The sequence below is a fragment of the Lemur catta genome, chromosome 18 (genome assembly GCF_020740605.2).
Source record: "Lemur catta isolate mLemCat1 chromosome 18, mLemCat1.pri, whole genome shotgun sequence".
Lineage (NCBI taxonomy): Eukaryota > Metazoa > Chordata > Mammalia > Primates > Lemuridae > Lemur > Lemur catta.
Window position 1 is genome coordinate 35,357,943 of NC_059145.1, and position 26,387 is coordinate 35,384,329.

A 26,387-nucleotide genomic window follows, 5' to 3' on the forward strand; every position below is an offset into this window, starting at 1 on the left:
CTCTTTATGTTGTTGTTGATGAAAGCTTAATGCTCTTTTTTCTAGAACGAAGTTTGATGAATTATTTTTTCTATAAGGTGCCTGCACAGAGAGATAAGTGCCACATATTCAAATGTAGCCACTTTGAGCATTTTTCATCCCCTCCTCCATGTGAGAGATACTGTCTCAGTCATCATTCTACTGGGAAAGTGTGTGCCGGGGAAGGGCGGATTGAGGGAGGGAGAGCATCGCTCTGATTTTCGCTTCCCGATTCCATGAATGGGACCAGACTGGGAATTATTTACGTGGATCAGGTCTCTTTGAGATTGGGAAAAGACACACGACAAAACAAACAGGACTTCCTATGGGTCAGAGCCTAAAAAAGGGCTAAAATCTTAAAATATTAAAGGTGAAGAAACTCTCAGAAATGGTCCTGTCCAATAGTTCTCTAACTTAAAAAAAGAAAAATCCCAGGTCTCCTTAAAATATTTTGTTACCCTAAGTCCTGTGAATGATCTTTCTTCCACCCCCAGCCAAGAATTTTTTTAATCCAACTTCACAGGGTTGTTTCATTTAAATGAGATAAGATACACGAACCATAGCACAGCGGCTTGGCAAATGAGAAGCACTCAGTCACGTGATGATGAGGATGATGAAGATGACTATGAGGATGACAATGATGACAGCTTACTTGCTGTAGGGGGAATTATGAAAGCTGCAAGTATTCTGTCTACTTCACACCCTCAATGACTCTGCTAACCCTAACCAAGGTTGTGGCCCTGATCTGACTAATGCAGCGGTTGCAAACTCAATGCTCTCTGAGGCCAGCGCAGCCACGCAGAAGGCTGGCAGCTACATGGAAATCGGCAAAGTGGGCAGTTCCTGCTGGCCCTTGCTCTGTGGGGACGGGGGCCCAGGATGGCTACACCTCTCCATTTGTCAAGCTTTAAATCTGGATATTTCTATATCACTTCATGTTTTTCTACATGATTTCATTTTTCCCCCTTAAAGCCCACATGGACCAAGCAAAACATATTTATAACCAGGATGGGCCCAGGGGACACAGGTTTACAGTCCTGACAAAGTTACCTCTTTTTGATTTTGCCATCTCCCCTGAAGCAATTCCCATGAGAGAAAATGTTCTTGTGTCAACCCCTACCCCTAACTCCTACCCACCCTGTTATGAACATGTGGGGCGGTGAGAACATGCGAACGCACACATACACACACATACACACACATACACACACATACACACACACACAGGTCTAGGAAAATAGCCACTGACTCCACCCTATGACCATTTCTGCCGAGTGAAGGCTGAATACACTTCCCTGGCATAAAATCATCTCCCCCACATCTGGCCTCAGAGGCCAACTCTGATTTCCCCTGTGTCGACCACACAAGTCTTGTGCACTGTCCCCAGACTGTGGCCACGGTGACTGCAATGACAGACTCCTGGTACAGCAGGGGAAGGGATCCACTGAGCCCTCTGGGGGAAGTCCTCTGGGGGACAGGCTGCCTGGCTCAACAAGTTCCTGCACAGAGGCCACCGTCTAGCCACCAAGGAGCTGCCTGCAGGCTCTGCTCCCCGCAGCCTGGCTTGCTCCTGCCTGGCACGGCTTCCACGGTCTGTCAGCAGCTGGTTCCCGTCTTCTCACGTCTTGGTGAAAGTGCTGAGAGCCTGTGTCTTGGCCAGGCCTCACACCTGCTTGAGGTAAGAAGACTCTCCTAGTTGGCTGGTGTGGGGATGTCTGCAGGAAACTTCTAACCGCGACCTGGATGAGAAGTCTGCTCTCTGCTGTCCACCACCGGCTCCCAGGGGCTCCTGGAGAAGCTCCTCTCTGCGAACCCATCAATCAGCTGACGGAATGCTCTGGCGCCGCTGGGTGCAGTGGGGGGAGGGTCTCTAGCATATTCCCAAGGGTCTCATTTTCCTCCCCAACTGACACACAAAAAATCAATTAAAAAGCACACAAGGAAAAAAAAACTCCACATTTGCTCCTGATAGTACAAAGCATTGCCTGTTGTCTATTCAAGCAGCCAGTAAGCCTGGGACGTGCAATAAACGATATCCCAGCTGATTTTTAACAAAGACTCTGATTACTCGCAAGGGCTGTCATCTCTCCGCTGAATGCAGTGTAAATGAAATGCCAATGAATTCCTAACTACCTTTTCATTTTCCCCTCATAACCTAATTTAGAAAATGTAAATAATCTCACTATGTTTGCAGGACCAGCTGCTCCTCACCTCCATATGGGAAACTGAGTAAAGACCAAAAAAAATACAACTAATGCCACCAACACATCCCCAGTTAAACATACTAAATACTCATTCAAAATATTTCTGAAAACCTTTAATTTGTTGCCAGTAATTTATACAATTATAGCCAGTGATCTTTTATCATTATTATTATGATGATGATGATGGCTTTATCCTGTCATTTGGATCTATCCATGGTGATGCATCAGTGATTTGCTGCAATTTCCTCCCACCCACAAACCTTTTAAGATTTCTTTCACCTGGCCGCAGTATAAATTAAGTGGCATTATTTTCTACCTGGCCTGGTGTGTTGAAACAATAACATGATACTCTGCAAAATCAGAACTGGAACCAGCACACTGGTGCAGTACTGCTATGTTGGGGTCCCCCAGGACCCATCCATTCTGGCTCAGATTAAGTGCCCTGCCTGTATTCCACCCGCAGACAGACACCTAGCTCTTTAAGTGATAGCGGGCCAGGCAGTCAGAGAGCACCGAGAGTCAGCCTGGTGCCTCCCTGTGGGTTTCCTGAAGGGGGTGGAATTACTACTCTGGTTAATGGCAGGAACCAGCACTGAAATTTCACACAATGTGTCTGTGGCCACAAACCTCTCTTCTCCAGGCTGCTTGGTCCATTCAGCCTTGACCAAAGCAACAGGAAATCTTTCAAAGCTAGATTTTGTAAATGGAGAATAAAAATAGGCAGTGAAAATGCTTTCCCCCATGACTTCATCATTACTAGGGTGGCAAGTGCATTCATTCACAGACACGCACTGAGCACCCTGCCTGGGTCCTGGAGATATACAGGGAACATACCTCTCACGGTCCCTGTCCTCATGACACTGGGGTTCTAGAGGGGAGCCCAGCAATAAGCCTGAGACAGAGTAAGTACAACTTTGAAAATGTTTTATAAAGGAAGTAAGTAGGGTGTGAGGGTAGAGGACGGCAGAGTCGGGGCAAGGACTTGGGGCGGGGCTTTGGACAGGTGCTCTGAGCTAGACAGCTCCTCCAGCTGAGACAGCACCAGGCCTGACAGCGGGAAAGAGTGTGACAAGTACTCTCAGCATCACTCCAAAATTCTCCACAGTGACATCCAGAGAGGGCTCCCTCCTAAATTTCTGGAACCCCTCTTGAACCTGCTCAGAACTTGTTGCATTTTTTGGGTGTAGTGAGCCGCTTCTTAAGTTCACCACCGGCCACACGGGGAGAAACGTCTGGCCAGCCTCCGGTACGCGCCACCAGCTCTGGCGCCCAGCCAGGCCCGGCTCAGGGGAACGCAGGGAACCGCGTGGCCGTCCTGTTGGGTGCTGTCCCTCTCAAGGCTGGCGTCCGCCTCCTCTCCCTCCAAAGTCTTCCTTCGTCAGTTCCAACCAAGCAGTTTCATCATTCATAGAAATACAACTTTAAAATGTTTTAAATAATCTCCTGCTATTAAAAAGAAGAAAGAGAGGGAGGAAGGGAAGAAGGAGGGAGAGAGAGAGAAAGAGAGAAGGAGAGAAAAGGAGAAAGGAAGGGAGAGAGAAAGGGAGGGAAAAGGAAAGAAATCTTTATTTGGTTCTTTCTCCAGAAATCATTAACTTCTTGTTTCCATTCTGAGCAGCTGGACTGATTTCTGCCCATTTCCACCCTTCCATTCACCTGTTCCTGTGGGGAGGGGCTGGGCTGGAGCTGGGGACTAGAGGCTGAGCAGGCGACAGCCCGACTTGGGGAGGCACACACAGCCCATTTACCTGGAGCAGCCAGGGAAGGGTCAGGAAAGCCCATGAGCCCCACAGTGTCCCTGCGGTTATACTCGAATACTTTCCTTCTCCCCCTCATCACTCGGGAGTCTTCTGGCCAGTGGGAAAGGCTGTAGCCCATTTCACCCTGACTTCGAGGCATCCTGACAGCATGAAGCCTGCGAGTCAATCAAGAAAGGTTTACTGAGCACTTACATGGGTTCAGACATGGGGACAGGCACTAGGGCTAGAGCAGAGACAGGTTGGAACAATGAAAAGAAATGGTACAGTATAAACAAAGGGATAGAGTATTACCAGCCAGTTTACAAAAAGAAAAAAGAAGAAAGAATGGCCAATATATGTGTAAAAAGATGGTCAACTTTACTACATAGTACCTTTTAGAGAAGTGAATCAAAGTGACCCTGGTGTTAGGTCTGGGTGCCCAGTGAGCCAACCAGGAACAGGGCCCTCATCCAGTGACGGGGCTGCACCAAGCTCAACATCTCTAACGAGTGACTTTCTCCAGCCGTGGGGGTGGGGTCTGAAACACCCTGGGTACCATAGTCCACAGGTACTGAGCCACTGGTGGCCCCAGACAACTCCTTCAAACAGCTGGCACCCCAGATCCAGGCAGCCTGGTGCTAGTCAGTTTGTCCCACGGCCTGGGCTGTTCTTTTGATACACTCCAGAAAGGAGAGGGAAGGGGGAGAGCCCTCCAAGCATGTCTGACACAGTGCCAGGCCTACCTGCCTCTCTGTGGGAGGACAGGGATTAGCACCTAGGCCACCTCTCTGTTTTCTTAAGCCCACTATCTGTGACATGGTATAATCTGCCTCAACCTCTGCCGCAGGGCAGGTAAGGAGCCAGAGGGCCCTGGCCTGCCAAACAGTGAGTAATGAAAGAAAATAAAGCAAAATGAGATACTACTATGTTTTGCCTATGGGGTTGACAAAGGCCAAAAGACTAATAACAGTCAAGTATCGGAGAGGACAACGGGGAAATCCTCCCTCTCCAACCATGCAGGTGGGAACACAGGCAGGCATGTGCTGTCTGAAGGACAATCTAGCAAGATATACCTAGAAGTAAAAAACCTTGATTTTTACTTCTAGGAATACATCCTAATAAATGCATCAAATAAATGGACAAAAGTTTCTCTGCAAAGGAGTTTATCATATTATTGCTTATAGTAGTGAAACACTACAGATGATTTCAATGTTCACCGAGAAAGAACTGCTCGATCGGAACACCCAGAAAGCAGGCTATTATACAGTCGTAAAAAGTAATAAAAATCGGTATTCGTTGACATGGAAAGATGCCCACAACATGTAACATTTTTTTTAAAAGCTGGTTACAAGAAAGAATAATCCAACGTTGTAGAAGTTTATAAACACATATATATGCATAAACACACGCACAGACAGAAAAAAAATCTGTAAAAAGAGAAACTAAGACATTTAAAAACAAAAGGTATTGAAAGATATTAAGCACCTTTTAAATACTTCTTGGTGCTGTTGCCTTTACTTTCTCCTTTCTCATTTTCTACACATTCCTTTTCCATTTACAATGAACATGTATTACTTGTATCAATATATTCAGTAAAAACAAAACCAAAAGCATTAAAAAACATAGATGTCTTCTATGGTAGACCATAGAAAACACAAACTGAGTCTTCCACAAAGCTCTGAAAATGGAGCAGTTTAGTCAAATTATTTGGAAAAGGAACAAATGACCACGAAGTTGGGGAGGGTTTGATGCAGTGGTTCTACTGCACAGAAGAACTCTTCTCATCGTCGACATCCCCAGAATAAGCAGGAAAATTAGGATGCAGTTCACTAAGCCAACCCAACTTCGGATACGTGTGACTGATGGAAAACCAAGAGCTCCAGGAGACAGGACGTGAAATGGCACATACAGAACATCTGGCCGTTCTCCCTTCTTCCCTTAGCGCGAAGCTTATCCCCCACCCTACCAAGAGGGCAGGTGAGTTGTTCCCTCTCAGTGTGGGTGGGAGAGCGATTTTCTGGGCTGTCTGTGAGGCTCAGGTTGGTCTGATATGAAGCATGTCAGGGAAAACCCTGGGCTCATTTGGGGTGAAACCCCACGAAGACCATGTGCTTCCATGTGGTTTTGTTCTCACCCATTAACTAAGGATGGTTTGCTGAGCTCATCAAAACTGGTAAATGCAGATGGTCACTATTTTTTAAGCTTCTTCTGGTTTGAGGTTTCTGCTCTAAATTTTCTTACACGTATATATGTGATTTTGCAACCCAATGTCCAAAAAAAAAGCAAATAGACCACAAGATACATCAACATAAAACATAACAGTCTCCTCCCTCCATCTGTGATTCAAAAGAGAAAACATTATTTTTTCTGAAGCAAATTTACTCCCCTTTCAAAGTACAAGCTTTGAAATTCTGAGATGAGATCAGGCATGAACCCAAGGCAGAAAACAAAAACCTTTTCGGATGTACAGCCACCGCTATTGCCTGAGAACTAAAAGTGATCCTAGCAGTGTTAGGCCTATAATCAGTGCCTAAGAACCTCCACCGCTCATTTTGGACTTCATACGTAAAGAAGAGAATTAGTTCTGTCTTAAGAACCTTTCCTTAATATAGAAATTTATAAAGAGAATCATTAATTTCATTTCCAACTTAATGATATCTTTTTGAAAGTATGTTTCGCCAACAATTTTCACAATGTCTATAGATATAGATGAGTTTTTAAACCAGCAGTATTCATATAGTCCCTATACATATTAACTCCCTATAAAGCTTCTATTTTTGGTGCAGAATATGCTTTGCTTGAGTGCATCTGCTTTTCATGCCTCACTATATATATTTACATAAAAACATAGATGTATTTTATCGTCATACATATGTAGACAGGCACCAGTCAAAAAACAGCTCGAGAAAGTTACTTTAATAGTACCCTCTAGCTTTTTGGAAGATTGGCGTAAATCTCTTGCTGCAGGGGGAAAAAAAATCCATTTTTCTGAGAAGGTAAATGTTTATTAAATGCAAATACTGATATTCGTTACCTAGGAAAAATGTCTTGCTGCATGTGGAATTTCTCGATAAAAAGCTTTCAAGTCCCAGGTTTCTCCAGATAAACCCCTATCGGTGAACTGATGCGTGAATGCACTGAAATTGAATTACTGTACAACAGCAATTACTTTCCACAGTACAGCTATAATGGGAATCAGTTCCGCGACGAACAGCAGGTAGCTATAGGAAGGAGGGAAAAACCTAACATAAAATCTAGTCTCCTTTAGCTTTTCCCAACAAGTGAGGGTATTTATTTTTAAGCAAAACACTCTTTTTGAGGACCTGATTTATCATTGTATTGATGTAAATCAGAAAATAAGTGAAACAGGATTAAGTTTATATACAGATATGAGCTTCAGAGTACTTTCAAAATTTATTAAATGTCTTATCCAAGGTCTGAAAACAACTGATTCTTCATCAAGTGAGTTTAGCTACAACTTACTTTTTATGTCTTTTCACATTCCCCAGAGAAGTTCTGTTCCTTTAGATACTTCTAATTAATTGGTTTTTTTGGGGGGAGGGAATAAATTTGAACAGCAAATAAAATACTTAATGTTTTGTTTCAAATGCTACCAAACAGATATTATCTATTCAATAATCTCCCTGCTCCTCCTGCCCTTTGAAACTGTTTAGGTTTGTGGAAGTCTGAAACCTGGATAGCCCAACATTTAAAGTCCTGTGGATTAGTGCCTGGCACGGAAACCAGGAATGCCTGGGAAGACAGGAGGTGGGTACAAGTCTGGCTCAATCAGGGTGATCAAAGCAGTGCCCACCCCAGAGCTGCTCGGCACAACCAAAGGCAAAAAGCACTCTGAGGAATTCACCTTTGGGAAACCATTCTGGAGGACATTAGCATAGAATGATAAATGCTCCAAAGTCCTCCTTTTTGTGATCTCCTGGTTTATCTCCTTTTTTTCAGGCTGTGCTGCTCCTCTCAGTTACAGGGACCCCACCAAAATCACAGGATCATGACTTCCCCCTGGCTGTGCTGGAATCAGTCGTAAAAGTGTATCTTTGTGACCAGAGATGCCCGTAGTTACACAGAGTTACTTCCTACAGATGCTCCTTCAACTGCACAGTTGGCCGTGCCTGCTCAGAGTTCCCTGGAGCCTCAGATGATGCTTCCAGTTGATTGACAGCTTGTGCTTCTCCTAGTGGAGGGTTGGATTTTAAGGACAAAGGAAAGGCTGGGAGGCAGCCTGTCCACATAATCAAGCCATGGAATGTACATCCTTTGCCTTGTCCCTGCCCTCAAATCAGGGTACATTTCTTCAAATCAGCAGCTCAGGAGAAAGGGGAGCCATGTCAAATTTGCCTTCCATCAGGACCAGAGATGAGCTCTGACCTGTGACACAGACAAGCATTTCCAGGTATCACTGAGGAACGGATGGCCCAATGGGAGTCCACAGGTGGGAGAGGACTAGTATCAATTCCTCTAGTCCAGCGTAAGAAATATCTCCCTTGAAATGTTAATGAACTAAAAGCAAATTGATTCCACTTCTTATCCATTCATAGAGACTTAAAATTTGATAAATTGCTCAGCAACATTAATTAAGGGCTTTGTAGCATAAATATGTTTGAACAAAGAAGTTGGGAGATGGTGCCTTGGGCACAACTGCTGTATATAAAAGCAAGCAGCAGCCTTGCTGTATCAAATAACCTATAGCTAGCCTCTGTGTGGATTTGAAAAAAAATTACTTAAATCAATAATATCAAAAGGTGCTAGAAAATATTAGTTAAGAAATGCCACCATAATAATGGCACCACTATGCTAATGGCAATTACTGAAGCTAAGGTTATTTATAATTTGCTAGCCTGAAAAAAAAAAGTTACATAGAGTCCATTACCAACCAGATGACAGAGGTTATGTAATGGGCAGGCCACTTTAGGTTTCACATTTACTTCAGACATCTGACGGGGAGAAAATAGGACTTTCTGTGATAGGATAATTGCATAGTGGAGAGTAATTCAAATAGGGGACGAGTATGATAAAATCACTCTGATTCAACTAATCACTGGGGAAAGTGATGGAGGAAAATGATGAAATCAAGCCAGAAGAGACAGAGAAAAAGATCAACATTGTTTAACAGGCAAGAGATGACAGGCTACGTGAAAGGATGGGGTTACTGTCATGCTCCACTTTTTCTCCCCAGCACTAACTGAACCTCCTTTCACAGACTAAAGGTGTTGCTAGTGCAGTTTCCTAAATTGCTATTGCCAGTCTCATAAATATTTTATATACATCAATGGAAATTTCAATAATCAGTGCTGTTTGTGAACCAGGCTTTTCTTCTGTACGTCCTCCCTGGAGTCACCACTGATGGGCACGAGGCACGATGGGAGGCGCCAAGACCTCTGACCTGACTCAAATTGCCACAGGGATGGCGGCTTGGAAATGGAAGATTCCTGGGCGTGGTGCGTCTCAGTGATAGAGCTAGACCTACAATCTGTCTGGCCCTGGGCCATTTGAGAAGGAGGGGGGTTGAAGCTCGGCATGGGAAAGGAACCCGCCCCATTTGCACAAATAATGACTCTATGCAAACCCAGGGGCAAAGTGAGATTTGAGGTCTTTGCACCTCAGGTGCTCACCAATCTCACAGGCAAACAGCAACCTTTCTTACTAGAGAAGTGAGGTGGCACTATAATAAGAAAAGAGTGACACTGGCTGCTCCCTTGACCTCTAAATTGACGTCTCATTGCAAATGCCACACGGTCCTGACTGTTGCCCACGGAGCCACATGGCTCATAGTGGGGACCAGGCCCATCTCAACCATCTCCAGAACAAACCCCGACTTGACCTGCAAACCCTTTTTAAAGACTGGGACCAATTAACCATGATGTTACGGCCTCAAGCGCGCTTACAAAGGGCCTGTACATTTATTTTAAAATACACAGAGGACACATTTCAAAGAATCCTAGTTGCATTTATTCTGGGAACATTTCAATCCAAACAGAGCAACTTCTTTGTTCTTCTCAAAGGAACCACACCAACCATATCAAATAGTTTGTTGTTGTTGTTGTTGTTGTTGTTAACTTCACTAATTTTAAGCAAAAAAGGTGTCAAAATTAGGCAGTATAAAGATGTTAAACTCAGTCCATGTTCCTTCCTGTCATCACCCAGGTGCCTCCTGAAGCCACAAGCCTCTCTCACTATTAATGCTCGCACCTTGGAAGGCCCCTTAACCCACAGTAACAGCAAATGTTTACTGAACATTTACTGTTTGCCAGCACTGAGCTAAACAAACACTTTACACAGATGCACACAGAGACACTGCAATCCCACCGCCTGGGTGGAAAAACGAACTCCACTGAGCAGTGCCCATGTGACCCAGGCAAGTGACTTCATTCTGCCAAGCCTGTTTGCTCATTCCTAAGACAACAGTAATAGCAATATCTCACTCCTAGGGTTGACGTGAGGACTAAATGAGATGGCATATGCTAAGTGCTTAATAGCACAGGGGCTGGTGCATCTAAACTCAATAAACGTGAGCATGTATTTTTAAGTCGCGGACTCCTCTGAACACCTACAGAAAGGTAAACGAGGAAAAAGAGATCCACCCGGGTTACTCAGCTTTTCTCACTGGCCTCACAACAGGGTTTCCTTGCCTATCAGTTGCAGAAGCAGAACCTAACGATATTTATGTCCCTTTTTACTCTAAAATTCTATGGTTTACAAAGAAATGTAAGTTAAAACAATAATATTTCCCTCTCTCAAATTGACAATACTGTCACCATTACTATTTTATTTATTTATTTATTTATTTTGTAAGGATTTAGGAAAATAAGCACTTACATACACCATGACGGCTGGAGGGGCTGTGAATTGGCACAACCCCATCTGGATGGAAATGTTTTCATATGCATAAAGAACCTTAAAAATTGGTTCAGAGCCTCTGAGCTCCCTGCTGTGTTCAGGAATTCATGTTAAGGAAATCAACATACACTCCAGGGTGCTCAGGGCTGGAGGCAGTGAAGAATGTGGACTCTGGGGTCCACATGTCTGCAGCCCACCTCTCACTCCCCATATGACCTTGGAGATGCTACTCAACTTCTGCCTTTCAGTCTCCTCTTTTGTAAAATGGGGGTGAGAGCAACCTGTGCCATGGGGCAGTTACAAGGATAAGTGAATACATGTAAAATCCTTAAAGGAGCCGCCGACATGTAGTATGTGCTCAGTTGGCTGATCCACTGTAAGTATATAAGAAGACTCACTGCAGCATTATTTGTACCAAAACTTGCAAACAACTTAAACATCCAAATATATAGGAACAATTGAATCAAGTAGGACACACTCATAGACTGGAATGTTATGCAGCCATTTAAGAAAATCACAAAATACAGTGACATTAAGAAAATGCTCATACTAGAATGGCAGAAAGAAGTGAAAAGAAGTTGGATATAAAAAATAGGCAATACTATTGCAAATTTGAAAAAAGAAACACACATCTACACATATAAAATGCAAAGAAAAAAGACTGGAAGGAAAGAAAAACAGGAACATAAGCCATAGATTCCTGCCAGGTGGTGAGATTTTTAGAATTTTTTTTCTATGCTTGATATTTTTCAATATATTCTAAAAATTCCACCAAAAAAGTATTCACTTGATAAACATAAAATAGTAACTGCAGTGGGGTTTTTTAAAATTTTTATTTCTGAGTCTGCTTGTTAGATATGAATGGCCATCAGACTATTATGTCTGTTGGGAAGAGTACTTGCTCCAAGATAGTGGCTTAAAGACATACCCAGAGGCCACCATGCAGCTTCCAGGGCTGGCTGTTAGTGTACTATTTTTGTGGCAGATGAAAGTGGTGTTTTTCTTCTAAGGTATGTCAGAGCTTCCACCAAGAAGTCTCATCTTACTAACATCAATAATCGTGGGGAGCAGTGGCTCATGACAGCTACTTGGGAGGCCGGGGTGGGAGAATCACTCGAGCCCAGGAGTTTGAGACCAGCCTGGGTGATGTAACAAGACCTCATCTAAAAAAAAATAACAATAATCAATAATCACAGCATTAGCAGCAGCTACGATTCACTGAGCACTGTTTATGTGCCACGGTCTATGCCAAGTGACTAAATATCATAACTTTGATCTTCACACTCCCAGTGTGAATTTTTCCCATTTTACAGGTGAGGAAATTGAGGCTTATAAACATTGTTTTGCCAAAGGCCAAAGCTTAGTAAGCGATAAAGACAGGCACTATGCCCAGGTCAAACTCATGCTCTTACCTATTAAGCTATGATCCCTTCCTTCCTAAATCAAAACAGTACAAAATGTTTTGGAGACAAGCAAAGGTGTGGGGTTATCAGATCCAAGTCAGATATAACTTGGGAAAGTTTGTTTTTGCCAATTAAGTGTGAAAGAAAGTAAAGTAGGAAGTGGTCTTTTATAACAAAGTGATTCTAGAGATAATTATTAAAATTGAAAGGTAAGCAAACTATACATTAGAAATAAAGGACTCTTTAGACTGCAATTCCTTCTCATAATCCTATGTCAGTATGGCATTAATGTAGGATACTGCAACATTCACATGTACTAAATAACATAAGATGCCCTGTTTAGTTGGCAACAAGAAACAGTTGGAAGCCATCTAAGAAATCCAAAATGATACACATGTGCACTGTAGTTCCCTCTGTCCAGCTGATATTATGAAATTTCAGGGAGCTCTTACTAGTCAAAGCAAACATTATAATTACAGTAATGTTCCAGTAAAGGTAAGGAGAACTTCCAACTTCATCTAGACACTGTTTACCCCATTGAGATTTCCAATTCCACATTTTGGCAAGCACTGCTTAAATTTTTTATAGTTGCCTAGTTGAACCACAACAGATTTGTGAATGATTTTTGGCAATTAGGGAATGCATCACACAGTTGCAGGCTCACGCTCCATGGCTGTACAATTAGTGGCACCTTTGCTGAAGGCATAAAATTATAAGAAGAAAACTGGCACCAGAACTGAGATAGGGAATCAGCAGGCCTTGCTCAACATAGAGTCGTAAGCCCTGAACCAAGGTCTCTGATAAAACAAGAGATGGAGAAACGGGACAAAACCAGCTAGAACCCAGATGGCCATGAAAAATAAGACCTCAGGTTACCCTCACTGCTCATTATACCCTACTATGTATTAACATACTAAAAGAAACTCCACCAGCTCCATGACAGTTTACAAATGCCACGTCAATCCCAGAAGTTACCCCTATATGGTTCAGAAAACGGAGGGACCCTCAGTTCCAGGAACTCCTCACCCCTTTCCCAGAAATCTTAGAAATAATCCTCCCTCTGCTTAACGTGAAATTAAATAGAAGGTATAAAGTAAGACCCTGGAAACTCACAAGGTGCTACTCTCTACTGATCTGAGAAACAGCCACTGCCCTGTCTATGGGGTAGCCACTTTTCTCTTTTTTTCCCTCTTTCGATTTCAATAAAACTTGCTTTTTCCTTACTCTGCCAGCTCGTGCTTGAATTCTTTCTCATGCAAAGCCAAGAACGCATTGGGCCTTCAACCGGACCCCAGTTTTGGGGTCCACTTTCCTGTATCAGAACCCCCTACGAAAAGGGCAATTCATGCCCCTAGTGACTACTTTTCCTGGTTAAACGGACTAAAGAAATAACAGTGTTTATGTGATAGCTGAGTGAGTCAACGTGTATCTTTGAGAGCTGGGTTCATCAATGCCATTCCCAGCACTGCCTTTGTGTCTGTGGGTGACATGGAGCAGAAACCAGAGGCGCTTACCCGCACTGCCTCAGACTTCTTGTGGAACATCTCTTCCATGTTCTTTGCCAGCTTTTTCACCAGTTGGAGGCCGTCGATTTCTTCTATGGCAACATCTTTTTCATATTCTTTGTATTTCTGTTAAGAACATAAGGCAATGTTCATTAAAGGCATATGATACCGTAAAACACCAACCTGTGATTTCACAGCACATCTACCTACAAGGAATAGATACAATTAAAATTGTAATATGACCACTTCTGCTGCATTTGTGGCTACTGGACTGTATTTCAAAATTATTAAACCAAGTAGGGAGAAATGTGAAAACTGACTCTGGCTGTTTTTGGAAATTTAACTAGCACTCAGGAAAGGAATAAATCTTAACCCAATTAAACCCTGTATCATCTGTCTGTTCATAAGGGGCTGATCTGACCCACAGTATACTCAAATTCTCAATTAAAGACAATTTTTCATTTAAAATCCATCATATACTTTGGTAATCTACCAGTTCTCAAAGTGGCCCCAAAACTTCAAGGGGTCCCTGAGACCCTTTCAGGGGTCCATGAAGTCTTCCTTTTTCCAACAGCATATCTATGTGAAAACAGATTTTCTCTACAGATGTCAACAAATCACAAGAGACTGAACACAGAAGCAAATGTTAGAATCCAACCGTCTTCCCTTAAGTCAAACACTAAAGAGATTTACAAAATGAAAAAAAAAAAGCCACTCCTCTAATTTTTTTTAATTCTGGGAAGTACAGTTATTTTTCATAAAATATGTTATTTGTGTTAATGTGTAACGAGTTTTTTATCTTTTGAATTAATTACTTTTTAAATTTCTTGGTTTTAATTTCTACTATGGCAAATATCAATAGATACAACCAACCACATAAAAAGAAGCCCTTAGGGGTTCCTAGATATTCTGTAAGAGCGTAAAGTGTCCTGAGACCAAAAGTTGATTTAACTAAAGATTTAATTTTGTTTCTATCAGAAAGAAATATTGTTTATTAATAGGAACCTTCCAAATGGAGTTCAAAATACGTTTCATGTCAAAATGAATCCATTACATTTATGTAGTTAGGAAAAGGCTGCGGAACTAAAAATTCCAGGTCTGTGTATTTGCTCTTATTGTGGGGAAACTCTGCATCAGTTTCTAACCCCTCACCCCAAGCTCTTACTCAGGAAAAACAAGGTGCCACATCTCTTCTTGGCTCTATGGCCCTTGAGAGTCATTTCTGAAGTGGAAACCAGAAAGCATTTTTAATGGCAGGATAACTTTTGAGATACAAATTTGTATTTTCCCTCCATTCATTCCCCCATCTTATACTTTCAACAATGGAAACTGGGAGGAGGCTCAGTTTTTCAGTCCCTCTAGGAAGAAGGGGTATGTGAGTGTGTGTGTCACACAAAACCCTTCCGTTCCTTGCTCAAATTCCCAAGTCCTGTGAGCTAATAATACTGGGTATGCTAAAAGGAGATTAGGGTTTAAGGACAGAGGGAGGGGCTCTAAGGAAAGGAATGAATGTAAAGAGACAATTCCTCAGGCCCCTAAAACTAAAACAAAATCCCTAGAGCACAGAGGTGAGGTCTCTGGAAGGTTGCAGGAGCAAGCTCCCCCTCTCACCCATACAAGCAGGTAGGACCCCAGACATGGAGTTTCCAGCACCCACCACCAGACCCCGGCAGAGTGGGACTACGGGAAGAGATTCTCAGACTGGGCACCGGGGCCTCAGACCTGAACATCAGACCCAACGGCTTGGAGTTTCTCAGAATTAAGTTGATCCCAAAGAAATAAACAAAAATGCTCTCTCTAGACCCGCTGAGTCTGGACCAAGACAGATATCTGCTACATTATTTATTAGATGTTCTGGACTGCTCTGCACGGTCCTATAATAGACCATGAGTTGTACTTTCGTGCTTCTCTCTATGCCCCAAAAAACAACCATAAAAATCTTATGAGTTTGCTCTGAGTGCCTCTCTCTTGCACCTCACCTAGAAAACCATTATTCCTTCTTCTAGGCTTTCCCTCCTCCCCTCCAAGGCTGTCCTGGTTCCCCAAGACAAGGAGCCTGCACTCTCCATCTGAGCACCCAAAGCACTCCGTGCTCATCTCTCCTGGCATCATAGATTGTGTGACCCAGGAGGTGAGGACGACAAGTCCTTGTGGTCACCACTGCAGCTCATAGCAGACACAGGACAGAACAATTGTGATTTTGCCAGGAAGATGCAGGTAAGAATGCAGCTGCATTGCCCTCTGGCTCCATAGGGGTGTTAGGGTTTGAATGTGTCCCTCAAAGTTCATATGTTGGAAACTTAATCCCCAATGCAACAGTGCTGGGAGATGGGGCCTAATAAGGGGTGACTAGGTTAGGAGGTCTCTGCCCTCATGAACGGATTACTGTCATTATCTCAGGAGTAGGTCGGTTATCTGGAGAGTGGGTTTGTGAAAAAACAAGTTTGGCCCCCTCTTGCTCTCTGGCCCTCTCGCACGCTCTTGCCCTTCCAGCAGCCTCCAGAACTGTGAAAAATAAATTTCTTTTCTTATAAATTACCCAGTCTGTGGTACTCTGTTATAGCAACACAAAACGAACTAAGACAAAGAGTGACTCCTTAGGAGTTTGATTTGATTGGCCTGCGATGTGGGACCCTGGCCAGCCCAACCCCAGCTCTGGCGAACAGTATCCTCTGGTGTCTGAATAAAACTCCAGTGACAGTCACTGGAAACGTTCCCTAAGTTCAAATGCAAGCCAGGATCTTTGGAGCCAAAAATTCCAAGGGCTCTCTGCCGTCTGCTAGACGTGCTCCAAAAGCCAATAGCAGGGCCCAGCTTATACCCAAGGCTGATTCACTGTCAAAAATACAAAGTTCAAGAAGCAAATAAAACAAAATGAAACTATTATCAGCCCAATATCTGTAACTTAAGGTGACCTAGAGGGTTAAGATGAAGAAAAATAAAATGGATTCACAATTAACCTTTACCTAAATCTTTTGGTTTTTAAATCAGTCCCCAATATTCTGGCCATATCTGTTACTTGCATGTGTTTCTCTCTCAACAGACATCTAGAAGGGAATCAATTTATTTAACTCTGACTTTCCACCAAGTTTTCACTGAGATCTTCCTGCAACCTCTCTTCTTCTGAGTCTGCTCTGTGGAAAGGAGCCACTGACTTTGCGGAGGGTTGTCGGTCTCGGGGGCTACTTGTGCCTGCAACATCACTAACCAATCTCAACACAAAGCTCTTTGCCAAGCTGAGGATTCAAGATCAGAGACAAACTATGCAGTTCACTGGTTCTATTCCTCTTCTAGCCTGAGTCCTCCCCCTTCAGGCTGCGTGCCAACATGTCTTCTTTGCAAATGGGCCAAATATATGCTACTTTCTTACCACCCTGTGGAAGTTACCCCATGAGCAAAAAAATACTCTTTCTTTTCAAGATATGTTAACGCCTGCTCGAACCAGGTCAGAATAATGTAATGCCTTACTCTTTTCAGGAAACATTGCTGGAATCAAAAGATTTTGAAGAACAGAGAGAGTAACCCAATGATAGTCATTAATCAATTGAAAGCCCTTACCAGCTTAGAAAGGTGATATGTATCAAAACCATTAAAAAGGAATCTATACAGCAGGAAACCAGGCAATTTGACCTCCAGCAATGGAATAAAGCGAGTTACACCAGTGCAACAGAATTCCATATAACCACCTCACACTGTGTCAAAGAATGTAGGAAATACACATATAGTATATTATAATATATTAGACAGTACCTGATTACTTATTGTTTTAAATCACTAATCTATACACACACATGGGCAGGGCGCGGTGGCTCACGCCTGTACTCCTAGCACTCTGGGAGGCCGAGGTGGGAGGATCGCTTGAGGTCAGGAGTTTGAGACCAGCCTGAGCAAGAGGGAGACCCCGTCTCTACTAAAAATAGATAGAAATTATATGGACAGCTAAAAATATATATAGAGAGAAAAATTAGCCGGGCATGGTGGCACATGCCTGTAGTTCCAGCTACTACTCGGGAGGCTGAGGCAGAAGGATAGCTTGAGCCCAGGAGTTTGAGGTTGCTGTGAGCTAGGCTGATGCCACAGCACTCTAACCCAGGCAACAGAGCGAGACTCTGTCTCAAAAAAATAAAAAATAAAAAAAATATATATACACACACATGCAGGCAGGCACACACCCTACTAGTAGGACATATGCCAAATGTGCATAGCCAGTTGTGCAACTACAAATGATTTTTTTCTTTCTTCAAAAAAATACAGCTTACTTGTATTTTCTGATTTTTACAACAAACATGCTATTTTGGAAATTAGAAAATATCAAGTAGTAGTTATATTTAGAATAGAATTTGGACACTTAATTCCTTTAGGGGAATGTGGTCCCAGTTAGAATCTGTGTGGCTTAGTGACAGGTCTGCACTGGCAGAGTCTAAGGGAATCACGAAAATGAGTCCTACCTATATCACAGGTCCAGCAGGTGCTGGTAGCTTTTCACATGGTAATTTGTCTAATCCTCACAGCCACACTGAGAGGTATTATCTCCACCCCCACGTGGATGGAGTTCTGAGGCACAGAGAGAGTCAGTCAGGTGCTGAAGGCCAGATGCCAAACAATTAGAAAGAGGGTTTTAAGCCTAGCGAGGTCTGACTTCTAAGTACTTGGTCTTTTGAACGGGGGGAGGCAGGGATTAAGAGGTACAGGGATAGAAGACTGACGGTCTAAATATTTGCAAACTTGTTTCAGAGGGCCGATTTCATGGCCACAAAAACACCTGTTTCGTTGATGTCGTAGCCAGCAGTGGACTTGGCAAGAGTGTCCAATACCAAAAACCCAAAACCAGAGACATTGTCAGCAAACAAGGGCTACAGCTGTTCACAAGGCTGCCCCGGGCAGCCAGGGCACATGTGACATCTCAGAAGTTGATTCTGGAGCAGACACAGCTCTCGACAGTAAAAATACCTGGAGAGAGAAGAGCAAACCCTCTCAGAAGGCAGCCCTGGAAGCTCAATTAGAAATTACCCCGTGGCCATATGTGGGCTACAAATTGGCTTTTATTCTCCAAAGTACAGAGAAAGACCAGGAGGAAAAATGCCTCAAGCTCCTCCTCCTCCCGGGGTTTGCCTCCCCATGCAGCGGTGCAGGCAACGGGGCTGGCAACGGGGCTTTTTATTTTCTGTAGCTTCAAGGACCACACTATAAATTACTTTGGTTTCATGTAAAAGCAGTCATCCTTCAACTGTGAAAAGGAGTTGGGAAAGTATTAGCAGATCCCTGTAAACACAAAAAAGAAAGGCAGAGAGGCAAACACACATGGAGGAGATGGCTGAGCCACCAGGTTTAAGATTTGAGCCAGTCTAGCTTTGAATACTGTCTCTAGCACTCCATTTATTTGTTCTGCAAACTATACTTGGTGTCTCTGGTGTGCCAGGCAGGGTGCTAGACACCTGGCATACCAGAGACACATAATGACGAGTAAAGCAGAGTTTAAGATAGCGTGCAGTCTAACGGTCAGGATGTTCTGATGAGTAAACAGGCAAAGAAGATGGTAAGTACCTAGGTGGGGGCAGTCAAGGCAGTGACTCTCACCATGCCGGACCCCTTAAGGATGTCTAGGCCAGGAAGGTGGGAGATGCAAAAGGGGCTGAGGGTGCCAGGCAGAGGGAGCAGCAAGTAGCAAGTTTCAGAGACAAGAGGTTGCCAGGCTCAGGGAACTGCCTGCTGGAGCATGAATGACCAAGGTGGGTGACAGGGGTGAGGGATGGGGCCATGAGGGGAGCTCAGGCCAGGTCATCGAGGGTGGTGTGCTAGCACTGGCAGTCTGGGCCTCATCCCGATTTGGAGAGGTGGCAGGGGTGTAGAGACGGGCGACAGCTGCAGCCAGTGAATGGTTTAAGGGTAGGAGGGATCAGTGACTGGGTGTGTGCTTTTGAACAGCCTCAGTGTGCAGAATGGAGGAGGGGGCAGGCAGAACTGGATGAGGATAAGGAGTTCAGAGGCTGGAGTTGTCAGAACATGGGAGAGAACTATGAGGCGGGGACAGAAGAGGCAGAGGAATGAGAGGTGGGGCTCCCCCAGAGACATCAAGTGGTCTGATGGTTTGGGCCGGCTGGCCATGTCACTTTACGGAAGTCCTTTACCCTCCTGGGCCTCACTGTCCTCATGCAGAACACTGAGGGACAATGATGACCTTCCTCCAGGGCTGTTCTGCAGTCTTACTGGGAGGACATCTGTGAATGCCCCCGGCATGCTGCCTGCACATAACAGGCCCCCCCAAATCCTAGTGCTCTGGCATTTCTACTACAGAGGATTCTAGTAAGTGTTGTGTTGTCATGCTCTTGCCTTCCTGAACTGAAGCTCTTAATGTAACCAACTCCAGCAGGTTGATGACATTGCTGCTCTTCACTGTGCCTCCCCCTGGCCTGGGGCAGTGGCCCCAGGTGCCTGAGCAAGGCAGCTTATGTGTGGCTTTAGCCAAGACGAGGGTCTGGGCAGAACACAGCCCTTCGCAAGAGCACCTCTTAGCTTTCGTGACACAGAAGGAAGGCAAGCCTGAGAAACTTTGTATTCCCTCTGTCACAAAAGAACCTCTGAAGCTTCCTTTCCTTCTGTTAGCAGAATCAGCATTTGGCAAGAAATCCTGTGATGAGCCAGGAACATTCATCATTTGAGAAGGGAGACACAGAAATGCATTATTTCTGCAGCATCTATTTTGCCAGATCATTTCACACAAACACCAGGAAGAGGAAAGCACTACTTCACTGTCAGAACACTTAATGCTGTTCATACATTTGGGTCATTTTTTTTTTTCCTACGTGATAACTGCGTATCTAGAAGTGAGTCACCTAGAACAGCCCCCAGAGAGGGAGCTCAAGTCAGGAGACTTCTGGCCAGTCACGATGAACTGGGACAAAAGCCAAACATGGAAGAGGGGGCTCTGGGTGCGCTTGGCACCAAGACAAAAAAAAAAAATGTCCTCTGCAGAGGATAGATGCAGAAAGTACCATTAGCCAAAGAGCGGGTGTGTTTTAACATGGTCTCTTGGCTACGTTTCCTCATCAAAAACTAAAATTACATCCCTAGGGTTGGCATGATTAAATCATCACATGAGGATAGACAGAAGGTCCGAGGAGAAGATGGCACAGCAAGGACCTGCCCCTCCCCAAGTGAGAATCTGCAGCATTTGCCTCCCAGCCCACGCCTTGAGAGCAGCCGGCCCACTTCTCCACCCCGCTCCCATGCTGCTGGCACTTCCCTTGAATTCCCCTCACCCAGAGCCCAGATAAACCCTGACACTGGGAAGGCAACCTAGAGGCAGTCAAAGCCCAGAACCCTTTGAGGTGCTTTGTTATGTAAGAATGGAAGGCATCTCACATTCCCTTCCTAAGGATCAATTTTTTGTCTTAGTCTCATTCCTTCAAGCTCTAAAATAGCCACAGTGCAAGAGATAAATTCATTAAACCAATCATTTAAGTAGGGATTATGCCAACACAAAAAAGGAACTTAAACTGAAATTGCTGCTATTTTCCTCCATTCAATAAATATTTACAAATCGTCTACCATGTGCCAGGCTGCAGGGTGGCGGGGGGATGTGTTGGCAAATACATGTGGTTCCCTTGGGGTATAAGGAGGCTTATTTTTGGTTCATTTTATTTAAAAATAAGTTGGAACAGAGCTGCATGGATCATTTCTATGTAAACCTGAACCCTCATATCATACACAGCTGGCCTGAGCGTGCCTTTCTCCAAGACACCCATCCGCAGAGCAGGTAGGTCACCTCCGCCAGATGTGCCAGGGTGCTCCGGCCAGGCACAGGAAGGACTGGTCATCACAGTCACCGGGGAGAAAGAGGGTCACGGAGAGGGTTGTAAAGGGACAGATCAGCCAAAGCTCTGAGAAAAGGGGATGGCTGTGCAGCGTATATCATTCCCTGCCTCCTGGGAGATGGAGTCTGCAAAGGACCCTATTAATGTAATGAGACGGTCATGAGCCATTATGACGTGGCTGTGGTAAGCAGAGGCAGGACGTCTGTGACAAGACTTGATGGAAACAGGGAGCAAGGGGAGGTGGGTGAGGAGAGAAGAAAGGGAGGAGACAGTCTCTCTAGGTTGCCCGTAAGCTGTAAGCTTTCCTCATGTCTCTCCAGTGGGGACAGAGTGCTCTGTCTTCTCTGCCTTATTCCTGGTGAAGGCAGCTGACCAGGATGGGCTGGGTGGGAGATAATCTGCATCCAGTTGGCTGCTGTGCTACTGATTTGGAGCCTGGTGCAGCATCTTGCTTGGCTTAGAATTACTGGCCAAGGTTCAAATCACAGGAGGACCACTGATGTGCACTTGCTAGGCAATGTGGTATGGTCTAGGACCAGGGACTCCCCAGCCAGATGTAGCACGTTCCATTTCTCGCATCACCATGTACCAGCTATGTGACAAGTTGACTGGCCCTCACCAGCCTCCTTCCCTTCATGGTGAAGAGGATACCAGACCTCATATCGTTCTTGGGACGATCAAATGAGGTGAAGTGTGTAAAGTACCCAGCAGAATGCTGAACACTGAGTAAAGGACTCAAACATTGGTGACAGCAATGGCAAAGGAAGTAATAAATCTCAGCAACTGTTCTAAAACCTCTGAAAAAGGTCATTTTCTTGCCTCAACAACAAGAAGAAACTCTCGGCCACCCTTCACAACCTAGCAAACCAACGGCCCCAATGTCACTCTCGGCAGTAACATCAAGACTCCAAGGGTCTTCAACAGGAACTCTTCGGCGATGGATCTCTTCTCTAGCAAAAATTGGTTGCTAGAAGTCTATATTTGTATGTGGGGGGATGCCAGTTTTAGATATGTTACTAAGATGTTGCAATAAAAACTGATCCTTTATGATTTTTGGGTCTCTCCTTATAGGCAGTGTCATTTTCTTACGATGACATAAATGTACGTAGTATTCCTCTCAACTCAGTTATTGCATGCAAAAGTGTCACTTCAAAACACAACACTCCAAAGCAATTATGTGTTTCCAAGTAAATGTATTTCCAACTCCTTTAAGCGGACGTTAGGAACACTTCTTAACCATAACAACAAAACTAACTGACTTCATGGAACTCTCGGTCACAGAAGAATATTTTTCTCCTTGAAAATGGATAGTGGCATATTGCATGAATAATTCTGTTTCACAAAGGTATTCCAATCAAGTGTCTCCGAGGTCAAAAACATCCGTTGTGAATATTGTGCCCTTCCAGATCTAGTTACATTTGAGGACAATCCTCGAAGAATGCAATTTTTCTGTCATAGCTAGTACGAGAATAAGAGATAGTTGGCATCAAAACAAGAGACCCTGTTTAGGAATGAGGAGAGAGAGGAGGACAGGGCACTGAACTGCAACCCAAAGAGGAGGCAGAGAGGAGGCAGGGAGCAGCTCAGCTCCCACTTCTGCAGGGCCGTGGCAAGGGCAGCCCGCTTGAGGAATTAGAATATGGCCTGTGAGCAGTGCCTCTCTGTGGGGTAAGAAGCATGGCCGTGAACCAGCACTGAAGGCTGCAGTTTCCTCAGCATGCTTTTAAGAACTTCCGGCTAAGGGAAAGGAGTGGTGTGGTCTAAATGACTTCTCAAGGTGCCTTCTGGCACCCACCTCCAGAGAGCACTGTCACAAAATGGTCAGGGTCCCCCGGGTCCCCGGAGCCCTGCTCCCAGCTAGCTGTTCAGAGTGCCCCACTAAATCAGAGTTCCAGGGAGGCTGCCGCAGGCACAGCCGGCTCTGCAGTGGGTGGTCTCTGACAGAGTTCTGCTACTCCCAGATTCTCAGGTCCAGAATTAAAAGATGGCTATCTCTCCTCTCCCTGTTTTACTGTCTATACTCTTTTTTAAAAATCTTGATAAGTCTCATAAGCTTTTACTGTTCAACACAGTCAACTGGACAAATGCCTCTGATAAATTTTAGCTGTGTGGTGATAAAACCGAGTGTGAATGCTGCATGATATTCCTGCTGTATACGAGGGAAATGAAGTCAGCGCTAAGCCACTAAGCCAGCTGTTGACACAACCACCCCTGCCCGAGTAGGGTGGCATCGCACACTGCTTTAAAACTGGGGAATTCATCTGTCCACAGAACACAATCAAACAGTCTCAGTACTTACAAAAAACCTCCAATTCCTGAGTATTCTCTGGATTACTGCATGGGGATCTGAGGCTCTGAAACAAGAATATTTAGGCTGTGCGTACATCCTCCCAACCCCACATTACAGGTCCACGTGTGTTAGAGAAGAAAAATCTCATTGTGTGCATTTATGAGTGGTCTTTTATGTATACCAACAAACTTAACTACAGCCAAAATGCAAATAATAAAATGCTACCATACAAAGCCTGCACTACTTGATGAAGGATTGCTTTCTGCAGCCTACTTTTTTGAAACACATTCTTCTCATGTTCCCAAGTGAGAATAATTCATCTTTCCTGCTCCCAGAGGATCAGAAGGAATGACCACAATAACCATTCATTATTAATAGTAGCCAAGCCAGCAATTTCCTGAGCCCTTCCTTCAGGACAGATAGATACTACTTCCTCCATTTTACAGGCTAGGAAACTGAGGCACAGAGAGATCAAGTAACTTACCCAAGGTCACACCACTAGCAAGGGGCTTATTAGTTAAGAGGACACTTGCCATTATAATAAAAACCTTAACACAATAAAAGTTTATTTCTTGTTCACATAACCCTCCTAAGAGGGAGTTCCTTGTCATCGGAGAGCCTTCTACATAGTGATTCAGGGACCCAGGATCCTCCCATTCTGTGGCTCTGCTCTCCCCTCAGGCCTTGGTGTCTTCTGCATTCAGCCAGCAGACGGGGGAAGAGGGAGTGGAGAAGGCGTACCTGCTTCTTGAATCCCTTAGCCTGGAAGTGACATTTATCAGCTCACAGTCCACTGGCAATAACTAGCCTTACAGCCCAACCCAACGTAAGTGGGCCTGAGGAATGGAACCCATGGAGGGTTGTGGGGGGCAATCCAGGCTCTAAGTCACTACCATGGGAGCTTAAATCATCGTGACAGCCAGGATTTGAACCCAGGCAGCCTGGCTCCGGAGTCCATGCTCTTAATTGCCATACTTTTTAAAAAGCTTGATAAACTGTAGCTAGAGAAAACCTCAGATTAAAACTCAACTGGGAACAATTTGCAAGATGGATACTTGAGAGCTGGTGCAATCAAGTCACAATCTACAGAAAGGACAACATGACCCACTCATTTGTATGTGTAATTATGGTCAGACTCAGATGGTAAAGGCCAAGATATTGCAACACAGAAAGGAACACATTATAAACAATTCTTAGACCTTTTGTCCGATTTCCTTAATCCCAGCTCAAATAAAACTGCTATTTGAATAACATCAATGACCTTCTCTAGCACACAATGTTAGCTGCCCAGGCGCCACAAAAGTTAATTGGCTTAACTAAAGTCTTTTTAATTCTATATCCAAGATGTCCTGGAAATCGAAGGCAATCAATGAATGAGTCTGCAAGATCCCTAACAAGCTTAGAGCTAATACTATTTGCAGCTGCTGAAGTGGTTTCTGTAGTTACAGAGCCAAAAGCCAGAATGAGTGTTAGGAACCTGCATCTGAATGAACCTTTAACTCTATCAACTCCAAACTGCACACAGAGATACCAATTTATGACAGAGCCAGACCTTAGCTTTTCACTGGGAAATAGAGAACTACAGTGAGATAATGCTTGGCAAGTTGTTATCAATCTGCCCTCTCTCCTGTAGAAAGAAAGAGATGACGATTGAGTCTTCTCTCTCGCGTTGGAAAGCTTCCTCAGTAAAAAGGTGGGGAGGTTCTGATATAGAATCCCCACTGATGACATCTGAGGCCAAGACAAATGACCCATCCTATCAGCATCCTTCATGGACACATCTCCTTCCCTCACATTTGCCCATAGAAGCCCGCAGGTCCTCTAGTGAGTCTGCAGCAGGTGACCCTCCAATTGGATTCATGACAAACAGTAACAAAAATGAGGGGACTACAGCAGAGCTTCCGCTATGCTGAGATGCAAAAACACCACCTGAACCCTCTAAAAGTTTAAGCGTCACCAACTTCAGAATCAAGTGATTTTCTAACATACTTCATCAAGCCCAGCACCAGGACTTTCCCTCTATATCTTTAAAATCACCGTGTTAGAATACAAAAGGAGCATAGAAATAATCCGTTTCAGAAGCCACTAACTCAAAGCCTTCCAAAGGCCAGACAGGTCGTACCAGGTAAGGGAATCGAGCCAGTCTGGAGTCTACATCAAACAGTAGAGCTTCTTCCTGTCCCATCATAAGATGACAGCCACTTCTTGGCTTCTTTGATCTTTGTGTTGGGGAGAGGGCCACGCTGTGGTTGCCCTGTCTTCTATTTGTTAAGAGAAGCCAAAACTCTGTGTTTTTATATGAAATATCCCACTGAGTCCATTTCTTTAAACACTCTGGGACCCAGACACAAAATGTCTCTCAAGGTCTTTCTCATCATTTATCTTCGTATGAGGAAATCAGGACACAGGATAACATGCGCTCTTGTCTCCCAGAAGCCAGTGATGTGCCAGGCAGCCTGAGGACCGCTCCCAGGCATCTACACACCAACCCTCCAATCAGGCACTGCCACGATCGCCAGCTGGCGCCAGTAAGGGACAGATGCCCACCTGGCTCACCAA

At 44.3% G+C, this 26,387-nt stretch overlaps 1 protein-coding gene across 1 annotated transcript in view; it reads right to left on the minus strand.

Moving 5' to 3' along the window:
• CACNA2D3 (calcium voltage-gated channel auxiliary subunit alpha2delta 3) overlaps window positions 1-26,387 on the minus strand; it is an 806,837-nt gene that overhangs the window by 618,087 nt on the left and 162,363 nt on the right. Inside the window, exon 3 of the mRNA XM_045529969.1 lies at window positions 13,734-13,850. Coding sequence (XP_045385925.1) covers window positions 13,734-13,850 — 117 coding nt within the window. The remainder of the gene's footprint in view (window positions 1-13,733; window positions 13,851-26,387) is intronic.